Source organism: Lampetra fluviatilis, chromosome 27, assembly GCF_964198595.1.
Source record: "Lampetra fluviatilis chromosome 27, kcLamFluv1.1, whole genome shotgun sequence".
NCBI lineage: Eukaryota > Metazoa > Chordata > Hyperoartia > Petromyzontiformes > Petromyzontidae > Lampetra > Lampetra fluviatilis.
This window is the reverse complement of record NC_136301.1, coordinates 9,936,269-9,949,493: the sequence shown is the minus strand read 5'-3', so window position 1 is coordinate 9,949,493 and position 13,225 is coordinate 9,936,269. Positions and strand designations below refer to the sequence as shown.

General features: G+C 51.4%; 1 protein-coding gene across 1 annotated transcript; it reads right to left on the bottom strand.

The window, feature by feature from the left end:
* Positions 1–29: 29 nt before the first annotated feature.
* Positions 30–12,965, bottom strand: LOC144942560 (beta-1,3-glucan-binding protein-like). Its single transcript, XM_078869422.1, has 10 exons — positions 12,839–12,965; positions 11,076–11,221; positions 9,414–9,549; positions 7,970–8,155; positions 7,255–7,332; positions 6,732–6,849; positions 5,622–5,693; positions 4,046–4,178; positions 3,034–3,161; positions 30–1,411 (listed from the first exon to the last, which is right to left on the bottom strand). The coding sequence occupies exons 1-10, from the start codon at positions 12,963–12,965 to the stop codon at positions 1,318–1,320; spliced, it is 1,218 nt and encodes a 405-aa protein (XP_078725548.1). The 3' UTR covers positions 30–1,317.
* Between the last annotated feature and the right edge of the window lie 260 nt (positions 12,966–13,225).

The window sequence follows — 13,225 nt, the reverse complement described above, 5'->3', positions numbered from 1 at the left end:
AGGATGGGGGTGCGGGAGGCTTGTGGGGAGTGGGGGGCTGATCACCTGACTCGCTTTCATCAATCTGTGCCAGTTGGCACACTCAGCGTGATTACAGCGTCGGGAGTTTTGTGTTTTTATACGTTAATAGACCTTCACGGCAAAACTCACGACAGCTCCCAGTGTAGATTCCACATTCCGACGAGCCGGGGCGAGTCCATCAGTAGGACGAGCAATGTTTACTTCCCCCACAGTGTTACTCAATTTATCGACCACCCCCCCCCCCCTCTCTCCGGTTATGTTCCGCTTGCTTCACCGCCGAGACACAGAGCGGGAACGGGGTTCCCGTGGGGTTGCGTAGCGTGTGCAGCGGCTTCTCTTTAAAAACAAATCTATTATTTAGTCATTTACCAGGTAAGGCCCCCGCCTGAGCTGCGTAGCTGTTTTGCAGAAGCGACCCGGTCATCACGAATGACGGTTCACGGAAGTGGCTTCTCATCATCGTCGTCACGTGGACATGTACAGCAACAGCTGAATGGACTCCTGAGCGCGCGATCTCAAATGTGGAGGGGGAAAACCGGAGGACCCGGAGAAGAATCCACGCGACCACCACGGGAAGAGTGAGAGACGCGCAGACTCCAAATATACAGCAGCAGGCGTCGTCGTCGTCAGGGTCGGGATCGAACCCACGACCTCCTGCAGAACAGGCGATGGAGATATCATCCCGCCACCTCGAGCGAGCAATTGAAGGCGGAACAGAGTTTGGGGGGGGGGGGGGGGGAGGCGGTGAGGTGTAAATCAGTTATTTTGTATGATACAGAGAGACAAATGTGGTGAGGAGGCATCATTGATTTTATTATTCAAGGCCGGGCCGTTACAGGAAATAGAGTTGGGCCGGGCTAACACCCTTTGTTGTCCAGGCCGTGAGAACGCAGCCCTGGAGCGACGATCGTCGTCATTGTCTACCGGCCCCCCGCCCCCTTACCCACAATGCTCTTGCACGATTGCCTGCAAATTAAATCTACAACTCAAATCAACAATCCATCTCCCCTGTGGTCTCATTTATTCTGGGTGACTACGGGTGGAGTAATTGTGGATCTGGGTACGACTGTGGCCCCATAGGTGGCCCCACGTGGATCCAAGTGGCTGCATGGGGTACTTCACGTTACTCCACGAGGGGGCTTCGCAAGGCTCGAAAGGGGCTACATGTGGCTCCACATAGATCACGTGGTTGCATGGGTAGCTCCACATAGACCACGTGGTTGCATGGGTAGCTCTACGTAGACCACGTGGTTGAATGGGTGGCTCCACTTGGCTCCAAGAAGGGGGGGAGGGGCTCTATTTGTAGGCCCACACGCGGATGTCCTTCACTTGCAGCGCCGCCTCCTCGCCGTTGTTCACCTCCCTCTTCCAGGTGGGGAGCCACTGCGACCTGCGGGGCGGCAGTGGAAATCCCGAATTAAATCTTTCGTGACTGCAGGAATTCATATTCTTTGGGTCTTTCGGTAAAGTCACGTAGATAGGTAGAAAAAAATTACACTACGACGTTTCGATCGCATCACAAGCGGTCATGTCGCGGTCGTGTTGCGATGGAAACGTCGTTAGTTTTATTTATTTTTAAGCCATCTACGTGACTTTACCGAACCAAGATGAGTGGAAATCCCGTTGGGGAAAGGCGCAGCCCCTGAGAGTTCTCGCTCGTGCCCCCTGCTGCTGGCCGGAGTGGCCTCCACTCGAGGGAGCTCTCGACATCCCCTCCTCTTTTGCACGCCGGGCCGTGGACGGGCTGCGGGGCGGGTGAACCAGTTTACGCGGCTGCTGGGTGGGCATAGGCGGCGGCGGTGGTGGTGGGGCGGGTGATTAAGAAACTCACCACCCCCCCCCCAATTGCTGTAACTGCCGCGCCGGGAGATGGGGAGTTGAACCGGCGACCTTTGGATATCGAGTAGAGCGCGCTGTCTTCTTGGTTCTTTCGGTAAAGTCACGTAGAAGGGAAATAATGAAATAATGAAATTTGAGAATTGCTTTATTATATTTCATTTTTATTATGTATTATTTCCCTTCTACGTGACTTTACCGAAAGAACCAAGAAGATGAATCCCTGCAGTCACGAAAGCTTTAAATCGAAATTTAGAGCGCGCTGCTTACCACTACCCCGCTGTGTGGCAGCTTCTCGCATGGGCAGAGCAACGAGATTAATCTTCAACTTTATAATTATCCAAATACCATCAGCATCATCAGTCACGACCACCAACACGTGTACACACACCCACCCACGCAGTGCACAAAACAAACAAAGATCCCCCCGTATAGCCTTAACAGACTGTAGGGGCAAGTGCTGTTAGCGAGCACCTATAAAGGCCGGCACAGCACACGAGGGGGTGGGTGGCCAACACCACGCCCGGCCGCCTTTGTCTCACTAGCGGCGATGTTTACACATCGCACCAGGTACTCATTTGAGGCTGAGTCGACCTAGGGGAGGCCCAGGACCGATTCAGATAATCATCACTGATGTTGACCGTGAGCGGGAATCGAACCCGGGTCGCCAGGTTTGTAGCGCAGTGCGCTAACCGCTACACCACCGCTCCCCACACGTGTACATACACATACGTGAACACACACGTGCACACAACCTCGTGTCAGAGGTCGCAAACAGGTTTTGATTCCTTACCCGTACCCGGCCGCACCAGGGTCGCAAATGTGTACCCTACCCGATACCCGGCTACCCGTACCCGGCTGGGTATCGGGTAGGGTACAGGTACATGATTGAGACCTCTGGGATGAAGCCATTGTGCAGGCGCGGGTGGGTTGATTCTAGGAACTTGAATTGTGAGAAGAGACAAGACGTTTGGAAATGAGTGACAAACGGTGACTGACCAGTGACTCACGGCCTACCCGTACCCGTACCCGGCCGCACCAGGGTCACAAATGGGTACCCGGCTACCCGTACCCGGCCGGGTACGGGTAGCCGGGTATCGGGTAGGGTACGGGTATCGGGTACCCGGTTGCGACCTCTGCCTCGTGTACACACACATGAACAGGCGTGGCGCGTACTTGGCATTGTAGAAGTCGGCAGCTGCTCTGGGCGAGCTGTTCAACCAGGGCTTGGGGTAGGGTTGGTTCGTCCAGTCGTCCACAAAGAAGGCCGTGCCCCCCACCGCCAGGTTCAAGATCAGGTAGAACTAGGGGTGTGGGTAGTCAGAGAGGTCAGAGGGTGCAGGCACAGGGAAGGTCGTAGGAGGTGGAGGCGGGGGGGGGGTTAGGAAGTACGTGGTGGTGGTTTCCGAAGTTTTCGGTGCAAATTGTGGACCTCCTATAAAATCAGAATATTCATTTATACTGGAGGCATTCGATGAGCTATGAAGCTCTCTTTCAAAGATTTCCTGAAGGTACAATACAAAAATTACTTCATAAACAAGGTCCCAGCTTTCCAGATCCTATCGGCTCTTCGAATCCATATTTCAGGTTTCTGTGCCAGGTTTTCAGGCCACAGTATCGGAATCCAGGTCTCTCATTCCATTCCTGGGATCCCAGATTCCATTTCCCAGATCCAAGATTTCAATATCCATTTCCCATTACCCAGATTTCTAGATGGGTGTGGGGGGGGTGAATCCAGGATCCAAGAATCTAATGTTTCAGGACCAAAGTCTCAGTATCCCAGGATCAAGGCTCCCGTATCGAGTTCCTAGACCTAAGTTCTAGACTCCAGATCCCTTCATCGAGGACTCAGGATTCAGCGCCGGGGTGGCAAGATGTTAACTACCTCGCTTGGTACACAGGAGGTCGTGGGTTCGATCCCGACCCTGACGCCTGTATACTCGAAGTTTGCATGGTCTCCCCGTGGTCACATGGATTTTTTTCACATTTAGAAACACGAAATTAGAGTATTGGACTGCTATATATTTGGATATGATAAGTCACTTCGTTGAGCTATCATGTGTGGCCAGGTCGCTTCTGAAAAAGAGCTAATTAGCTTAGTAGGCCTTACCTGGTAAAACTATTTTTTTAAGTTTTTAATAGTTTTAGTTTAGATCGCCTCGCTTTCCTCCCAGGTCCTCATCCTCACATCTTGGTCGAAGGGCGCCATCTTTCCTCGCCCCTTCCACGGGTTGTCGATGTTATTGGGGAACGCGCCCAGGCCCCAGAATCCATCTGCTGTCGGGTTCACCTTCAGGGTTTCCTCGCCGTCCAGCAGGAACCTGGGGACACACATCCGTCGCTTTGAGGAAACTGGAGATATCTCGAGTGGTCAGGAGCAAACTGGAGGCATCTGAAGGGACCAGAAAGAAACTGGAGGCATCTGAATGGACCTGGAGGAAACTGGAGACACGTGGAGTTGCCAGGAGATAATTGGATACATCTGGAGAGGCCAGGAGAAAACTGGAGGCATCTGGAGGGACCAGGGGGAAAGCAGTTCTCACATTCCCAGCCACGTTCCACAGAGTCAAGGCCGTAATTATAATACATATTGGGGGACACACATCCCCCACCAATATTCATTCAAATATGCTCAAAATGTCCCCCCCCCAATATATTGCTATAAAATAGATTTCTGTTAATATGATTGTGGTTATGGTTACACTTTATGAATCCCTAATCTCTGCCATTACATACAATGAAACAATAAATGGTAAAAAAAGAAAACAACAGTAATGTAACACAATCTCAATGTAATACGATACACTATTAGACATTGTACAAAATAAATAAATAAAAAGTCCATCCCATGTGTTAGTGAATTTCTTTATATTTTAGGCAGGAAATTATTTTCAAATTTAGATTTTTTTCTGGGGGGGGGGGGGGGGACCCCCAGACCCCGTGGAAGAATTGGTCCCCCCCCCAATGTTGACCCCATGGCTACGGCTTTGCAGAGTCAACGGCTTGCTTCAAGGCCACACAGCAGATCCAAAGATGCTCTCCATGCCCCCAAATCTTAGTCTATCGCCCGTCTCACCTCAAAAAATCTGATTGCTGCTGCAGCCCCATTGCGGATCCAAATAAAACCAAAACAATTCCAGGCAAAGTCTCACTGAGCTCAATAGCTCTCTTTCAGCAGAAACGACCTGCCCACAAATGACAGCTCAACGAAGTGGCTCATCATGGGGAAATGTACAGCAGCCAAATACTCTCAACTCGTGTTCCTGAATGTGGAGGGGGAAAAAACCGGAGGAGCCGGAGAAAACCCACGCAACCACGGGGAGCGTGAAGACGCAAACTCCAAATACACAGCAGCAGGCGTCGGGGTCGGGATCGAACCTAGGACCTCCTGTACACCGGGCGAGGTAGTCAACATCTCCTAGCCACCGCGGCGCCCCTTATCTCTTCTGCATGGACACCACCATCTGGATGCCCGATGGTTCCTCAATGATTCTTGTAGCCAAGTCCATGATGATTATTACGATAATGATGCTGATGATGCTGATTCTGTTGATGATGATTCTGTTGATGATAATGTTGATTCGGTTGATGATGATGCTGTTGATGATGATGATGCTGATTCTGTTGATGATGATTCTGTTGATGATGATGCTGATTCTGTTGATGATGATTCTGTTGATGATGCTGATTCTGTTGATGATGATGCTGTTGATGATGATGCTGATTCTGTTGATGATGATTCTGTTGATGATGATGCTGGTTACCTCATGTATTCTGGTGTCCACTCCACCTCGTACTTGTGGAATCCACTTCCGAAAGTCCCCTCTTTCGCTTGCCTGTGATGGCGTGGGGGAGGGGGGGAAGGAAGGGGGGGGGTGTTATATGAATACTCTTTGGTTCTTTCGGTAAAGTCACGTAGGTAAAAAAAAATAGAAATTAAAATGAAAGTAAATTAAATCACGACGTTTCGATTGCAACACAAGCAATCATTATCAGGTGTGAAAATCACAGCTTGACATTTTATATGAAACCCGAATGGACATTGACGATTCAATTCAATACATCGATTCGTTTTATTTACGTCGCTGTTGTTGTGACGAAAGTTGTGGTCATCCTAGTGATTGTTGCTATTGTTGCGGGCTATGTTTATTTACTTGTATTCGTTGCTTGTTTACCGAGATAAGCCTCACCGAGTTCCACGACTCTTTGTCAGAAGGGTGCTGCCACGTTCTATGCGGTAGGTGGCGATGGTTGCTGCCAGGTGAGCGTTATGTTGTTTGTTGTGGTTATGAGTGGGGAGCGGTGGCGCAGTGGTTAGCGCGCTACATTACGAACCCGACGACTCGGGTTTCGATTCCTGCTCACGGCCACCAACACCGGTGACTAATAACTGAACCGGTCCTGGGCCTCCCCTAGGTCGACTCAGCCTTAAACTGAGTACCTGGTGTGATGTGTAGCGGAAGCGCAGCGGTTATTTTTTGTGATTGGTTGTAGGGGTGCAATGGTGGCGAGATGTTCGCTACCTCGCCTGGTGTACATCAGGTGGTGGGTTCGATCCAGACCCTGACGCCTGCTGTATATTTGGAGTTTGCGTGTTCTATCTCTCCCCGTGGTCATGTATCAGAATCTAAACATGCGTTTTGCTATAAATTCCCACGTGATAAGCCACTTCGTTGAGCTATCATTTGTGGCCAGGTTGCTTTTGAAAAAGATTGGAAAATTTAAAAAAAAAATTGAGTTGTTTAGATTGTTCTCGTAGCTGTGTTCTTAGTGATTATTACGGTCAATGTGTTGCTGTTGTGGCGGCTATGGTTGTGATGTAGTTGCTGTAAACTCATGGGTCTAAGGTCCGCTCGGGTCCTCAGTCCCCTCACTTTGTTGCATGAGTCTTGGGCCAGGAGTTGAGGTCGGGGTAGGGTCCCCAGTGCATGGTGGACCCCATCTCGTCCACCCCGTGAGACACTCCCTGAGCGTCCTTCAGATTTGCGTTCCCTGCGCGGCATGGGGACAGTCATTGACACCCAGTCTGGTGCGGTCCGGACCACATCCACACCCAGACGCACATCCATTCCACATCCAGACCTAAACCCAGAGCAAACCCAGACCTCAGCCCAGACCTAAACCCACACCCAGACATAAGCCGCCCAGACCTAAACCCAGACCAAACTCAGACCTAAACCCAGAGCCATAGCAAACCCAGGCCTAAACCCACACCCAGACCTGAACCCAAACCTGAACACAGACGCAGACCGAAGCCCAGACCCAGACCAAACTCAGACCTAAACCCAGACCCATAGCAGACCCAAACCTGACCACACCCACGATAAACAGAATCCGTCCCAGACGCAGAGGCGAGCCAACCCAGATCCGAGGCCCCAAGCCGGACCCCCATCTCACCGCGGCACTCTACGATGTCGATCTCGCCAGAGCTGGGCCAACCCCCATACGCGTTCCTCTTGGGCAGCATCCAGATCGCTACATACACAACACACAGTCACGCACGCAGTCACGCACACAGTCACGCACGCAGGCACGCACGCAGTCACACACTCAGTCACGCACACAGTCACGCACGCAGTCACACACTCAGTCACGCACGCATTCACGCACGCAGTCACACACTCAGTCACGCACGCAGTCCCGCACGCAGTCACGCACGCAGTCACGCACGCAGTCACGCACACAGCCACGCACTCAATCACGCACACAGTCACGCACGCAGTCACACACTCAGTAACGCACACAGTCACGCACGCACGCAGTCACGCACGCAGTCACGCACGTGTGCAGTCACAAACGGACCGATGCGTCACGTCTCGCTGCAGAGTATCTCAGTGTAGGGTGTATCGGTGCTGGACATCACGGTGCAAGGATGGTTCAGTGCAGGGTGTCTGGGTGCAGGGTGTCTCATTGCAGGGTGTCTGGGTGCAGGGTGTCTGGGTGCAGGGTGTCTGGGTGCAGGGTGTCTGGTTGCAGGGTGTCTGGGTGCAGGGTGTCTCATTGCAGGGTGTCTGGGTGCAGGGTGTCTGGGTGCAGGGTGTCTGAGTGCAGGGTGTCTGGGTGCAGGGTGTCTGGGTGCAGGGTGTCTCATTGCAGGGGCGCCGTCGCTCACCGGGCCACAGCCAGTCGCCCGTGGGCATCTTGGCGGTCACCTCGACGCGCCCGTAGGTGAAGGCGAACGAGTGGACGGTGCGCAGGCGCGCCGACTGCACCGGGTTCACCACCAGGTCGCCCCCGTTGCCCGAGCGCTCGCAGCCGTAGAACGCGTTTCCCGTGCACGTGTCAGCCGGAGCCGCGCCTGCAGCGCGTCACGGGGAGAGGGGCAACGTCACAATGGGCGGGGCGCGTCACGGCGGTCGCTCTCGTGTCACGTGATTCATGCAGCCAGCTATGGCTGCAGGGTTTTAGTGGTACATTTTGTTTACGTCGTTTATTGTGAAAATTCGGTCACAGTTCCTATGACCACTGTTTCATTGCTTTTATGGTTTTATTTTGGTGATTTTCGAAAAGTTTTTTGGTTTGGCCATGTTTGTTTGTTATAGAACAGAGTTAGACTGATGGCCTTAATCTAAGTTGTCTTGTGGTTGTTGTTGTTGTTTGACTTCCATCCCACTGGGATATTTGCACACAGTGTTGGTGTACGGTGCTTTTTTTGCAATATTTTGCTGTCTTTTCTTGGATTTTCTGTTTGCACATATTCACTTTAAGATGTTTTCTTGTTCATGTTTTTAGTTTGTTGCGGTTGCACCCGATTCAAGAGCCGAATGGCTCACGGGGCTACACCTAATACATGAACTTGAACTTTGAACGTGAACCGTCGAACTCGCACAGCCGACACTTCTGTATTGCTGCTACCGAGTAGGCGACACGTGAAGGCCGTCACGGCACCCGTGATGAGGGGAGTTGGTGGGGGCGATACGGCACGCTCGGCCGCCTTTGTCTCTCCCACGGCGCTTCACCATGGGGAGGGGTTCGGCAACTTGTGGCTCTTCATGGGACGGCTTCGTGACCGTCGCGAATCAAGGACAGCCACCACCGTCTGGTGTCCGCGTCGCGTTGCGGCTCTTAACATATCGACTTCGTTTTAGCGAATTCTACAACAGCGGCTCGTCTTGTTGTGGTTGTTGTTGTGGTTGTTGTTGTTTTGGTCGGACACGTTCATGGCGCTAACCGCTGTGCCACCTCTCCAAAAGACAAAGATCCCCCGTGTAGCCTTCGACAGACTGTGGGGGCAAGTGCTGTTATCCAGTGGCTACGAAGGGGGGTAGGTGGCCAGCACCACGCCCGGCCGCCTTTGTCTCCCCAGTGCTGATCCTTAACACACCACACCAGGTACTCATTTGAGACTGAGTCGACCGAGTGGAGGCCCAAAATCGGCTCAGATAATCGTCACGGGTGTTCGTAGCGCAATGCGCTAACCACTACACCCACCGCTCCACACAACAACACCAAGTTACATCACCACGGCGCTCGTGCCAGGCTAGGTGCACCCTGAGGCCGTCACGTCAGGCGTGGAAGGCTCGCCGCTCAGACAGGGACCGGACTCGAACCCTCACCCCAGATGTTGAGGGAGCCGGTGCGCACGAAGTTCTCGTTGTAGGTCTCCTCCGTGAGCGTGGGGCGGATGAACAGAGTCCCGTCGCGCACGTAGCTGTTGCTGCGGTTGTTCGTGTAGTGCTGGAACTCCCAGTTCTACAGAGAGACAACCACCAACACGGGAATCATTGCAACCACCACCACCGCCACCGCGACCACCACAACGATACCCACAACCGTAGCAATGAACACAGTCATCACAAGAATAACCACAACAATGACCACAACCACAGAAATACACACAACTATCACAATAATAACCACAACAATAACTACAACCGGAGCAATAAACACAACCATTACAACAATAACTACAACCACAGAAATACAGCTATCACAAGAATAACCACAACCATGACCACAACCACAGAAATGCAGACAACTATCACAAGAATAACCATAACCACCCACAGGATTAACCACAACCACGCAACAACCACAGAAATAATCACAACCACCACCACGCAACAACCACAACCATAACCACAACCACCGCAAGAATAACCACAACAATGCAACAACCACATGAAAAATCACAACCACCACCACGCAACAACCATAACCACAACCACGCAACAACCACGATATAACCACCAAAGACGAAGATCCCCCGTGTAGCCTCAACAGACTGTTGCTGCAAGTGCTGTTAGCGAGCAGCACCTGGTGTGGCCAGGACCACAACCACGATACAACCACCTCCACGAGGAAAAACACAACCATCTGCACACAATACTTCATCGCTCCACGTCTTCTGTGGTCGGGGACAGGTTAGAGGGCAGGGTCGGGCTAGTGGTCAGGTTCAGGGTCAGGCTGGAGATCAGGGACAGGTTCAGAGTCAGGCGAGTGGTCAGGGGAGGTTCAGGTTCAGGATAGTGGTCAGGGTCAGGGTCAGGCTGGAGATCAGGGAAGGGTTCAGGGTCAGGCTAGAGATCAGGGTCAGGCTGGAGATCAGGCAAGGGTTCAGGGTCAGGCTAGTGGTCAGGGTTTGAAGCTTTCGTGACTGCAAGGAATCATATTCTTAGGTTTTTTCGGGAAAGTCACGTAGGTAAAACATCTAAATTAATGAAAATAAAATAAAGCAAAAATCACGACGTTTCGGAGGCAACACAAGTCTCCGTCATCAGGTGGGACCGTCACAGCCGAATTAGCTGCATCACTTGATGCACATCCGAATTAGCTGCATCACTTGATGCAGCTAATTCGGCTGTGACGGTCCCACCTGATGACGGAGACTTGTGTTGCCTCCGAAACGTCGTGATTTTTGTTTTTATTTTATTTTCATTAATTTTGATGTTTTACCTACGTGACTTTACCGAAAAAAACTAAGAATATAGTGGTCAGGGTTTCAAGTTTCATTTATTAGGTATAGCCCTGTGAGCTATTCGGCTCTTGAATCGGGTGCAACCGCAACAACAACAAAAAAAAACATGAACAAGAAAACAAGGAAACATCTTAGAGATCAGCGACGGGTTCAGGGTCAGGCTAGTGGTCAGGGTCAGGATAGAGATCAGGGAGAGGTTCAGGGTCAGGCTGGTGGTCAGGCACGGGTTCAGGGTCAAGGCTAGTGATCAGGCACGGGTTCAGGGTCAGGCTGGTGGTCAGGGTCAGGGGTCAGCACTTACCCCTCCGCCGCCCAGCGTGATCTCGTGCTCCCACGTGTCCATGTCGAGTTGGTCCCAGAGCTCCTCGAAGACGAGCCCGTTGCATGGCGGGAGGGCCTGGTCACAGGATGCGGGGCACGGGAAACTCGAGCAGAGGGACACGGGGTCTGGGGACACGAGGGAACGCCATCATCATCATCATCATCGATAGCATCGTCATTACCACAGTCGCGTAACTAGCGTGGGGCAGGTGGTGCCTTGTCCAAGCCCCCCCCCCCTCCACTAGTGGCCAAAGTTACGAGTTGGAGCCCCCTTGACAGACACCGTGAGATTTGTTTTCAACAACGGTGTGAACAAAAGGAAAACCTAAATTTTGGCTTAAAACTTTCGTGACTGCAGGAATTCGTATTCTTGGTTCTTTCGGTAAAGTCACGTAGATAGGAAATAAAATAAGTTACGTAATAATTTTTTTAAAAAAATAGATATTTTTTTTATTTCAAAAACATATATATTTTTTTTAATTAGTAAAAGAGATATGTTTTTAACATTACAAAAAATACATATTCTTTTTACATTTTATGATCAGTTATTTTTATTTTAGAAAACCTATCTAAAACGCGGATTAAATTAATGTTGCATGAAAATGTTTTCATTTAGTCGTGGCTGCATTTTGCGAATACGGAGCGTCCCTCCAGTGTTAAATGTTCGAGACCGTGAGCGTAACGAGGACGTGATTAGGGAACGGGAGATGCGACCGTGCGAGACAAATCAAATGTTGGGACCATCATCTGACTGATTGCAGCAGCCCCCCCTGAGCTGATAATGTCGTCACTACGCCACTGCATTACCATCATCACGATTGAATAAATATTATCGTCAACATCATCGTCTTGCCGATGTGTTTGCTTGGACTCGGTGTGCTGGACCATACTAGATTGCAAACTCGTTTTTTTGTAGAACTGCTTATTGTTTTGTTTAGTGTGTTGTCCTTCCCCCGCACCTCCGATTAGCACGGTTGGCTACGTATATTGTGAAAGAAGTTCAACCTGCATACGACTGAGTGTGTGCGGATGCATCTGTCGGCTGCACAGAAGAAATCTATCAGCTTTCTGCCGTCGTCACATTGAGCTGATCTGGCCCGTGCCTTGCAATCACTCCAAAGATCCAATCACACCATCAGCATAGCAATGTCAATGCCCATTACCGTTATCATGGACGCCATCACCATCAATTCGCCAATGTAATATTTTTTTTTACCAACTAAAGCCGACTGAACTAGTCACAAACGACAGCTCAAAGAAGTGGATCATCAGGTCTAGATGTATCGCAACCAAACACTCTAAACGCGTGATTCGAAATGTGGAGGGGAAAACCTGGTAGTACCAGCAGAAAAAAAATCCACGCGACCACGGAAATACCAGGCAAACTCCAAATATACAGCAGCAGGCGTCAGGGTCGAACCCACGACCACCTGTATACCGGGCGAGGTAGTTAACATCTCATAACCACCGTGATGATGATGAGAGAGAGACGCAGACTCCACATATACAACCGGCGTCAGGGTCGGGATCGAACCCACGACCTCCTGTATACCAGGCGAGGTAGTTAACATTTCCTAGCCACCCGTGATGATGATGAGAGAGAGAGAGACTCAAACTCCAAATACACAGCAGCAGGCGTCAGGGTCGGGATCGAACCCGCGACCACCTGTATACCAAGCGAGGTAGTTAACATCTCATAGCCACCGTGGCGCGCCCCTTTACACGGCCTCCACCACCAATTACCTGGATCGGCACAGAGCACCCCCGTGCCGAGGAGGGCGCTGAGCGCCACGCACACCGCCAGGAGGAAGCCGCTGAGCGCCATGAGGAGCAGCTCTCGTTGAGTGAAGGACTTGGCCGAACACCCCATTTATCCCGGAGCCGTAGTCGCTGCGTCCTTGAGGTTCTCCCTATCTACGGCTCGTTATCCGTAGAGGTGCGCGGCTATCGAAGCGAGACTTTGCTCGCGGTCTGTGGTTTTCACCCGGGAGAGATATTTCGCAGGCGTGGCCACGCGTTTATGGCGACGTGACCTCTGCCACTGCGGACGCCGCGGTGGCTATGAGATGTTAACTCTCTCGCCTGGTATGCAGGAGGTCGTGGGTTCGATCCCGAGCCTGACGCCTGCTG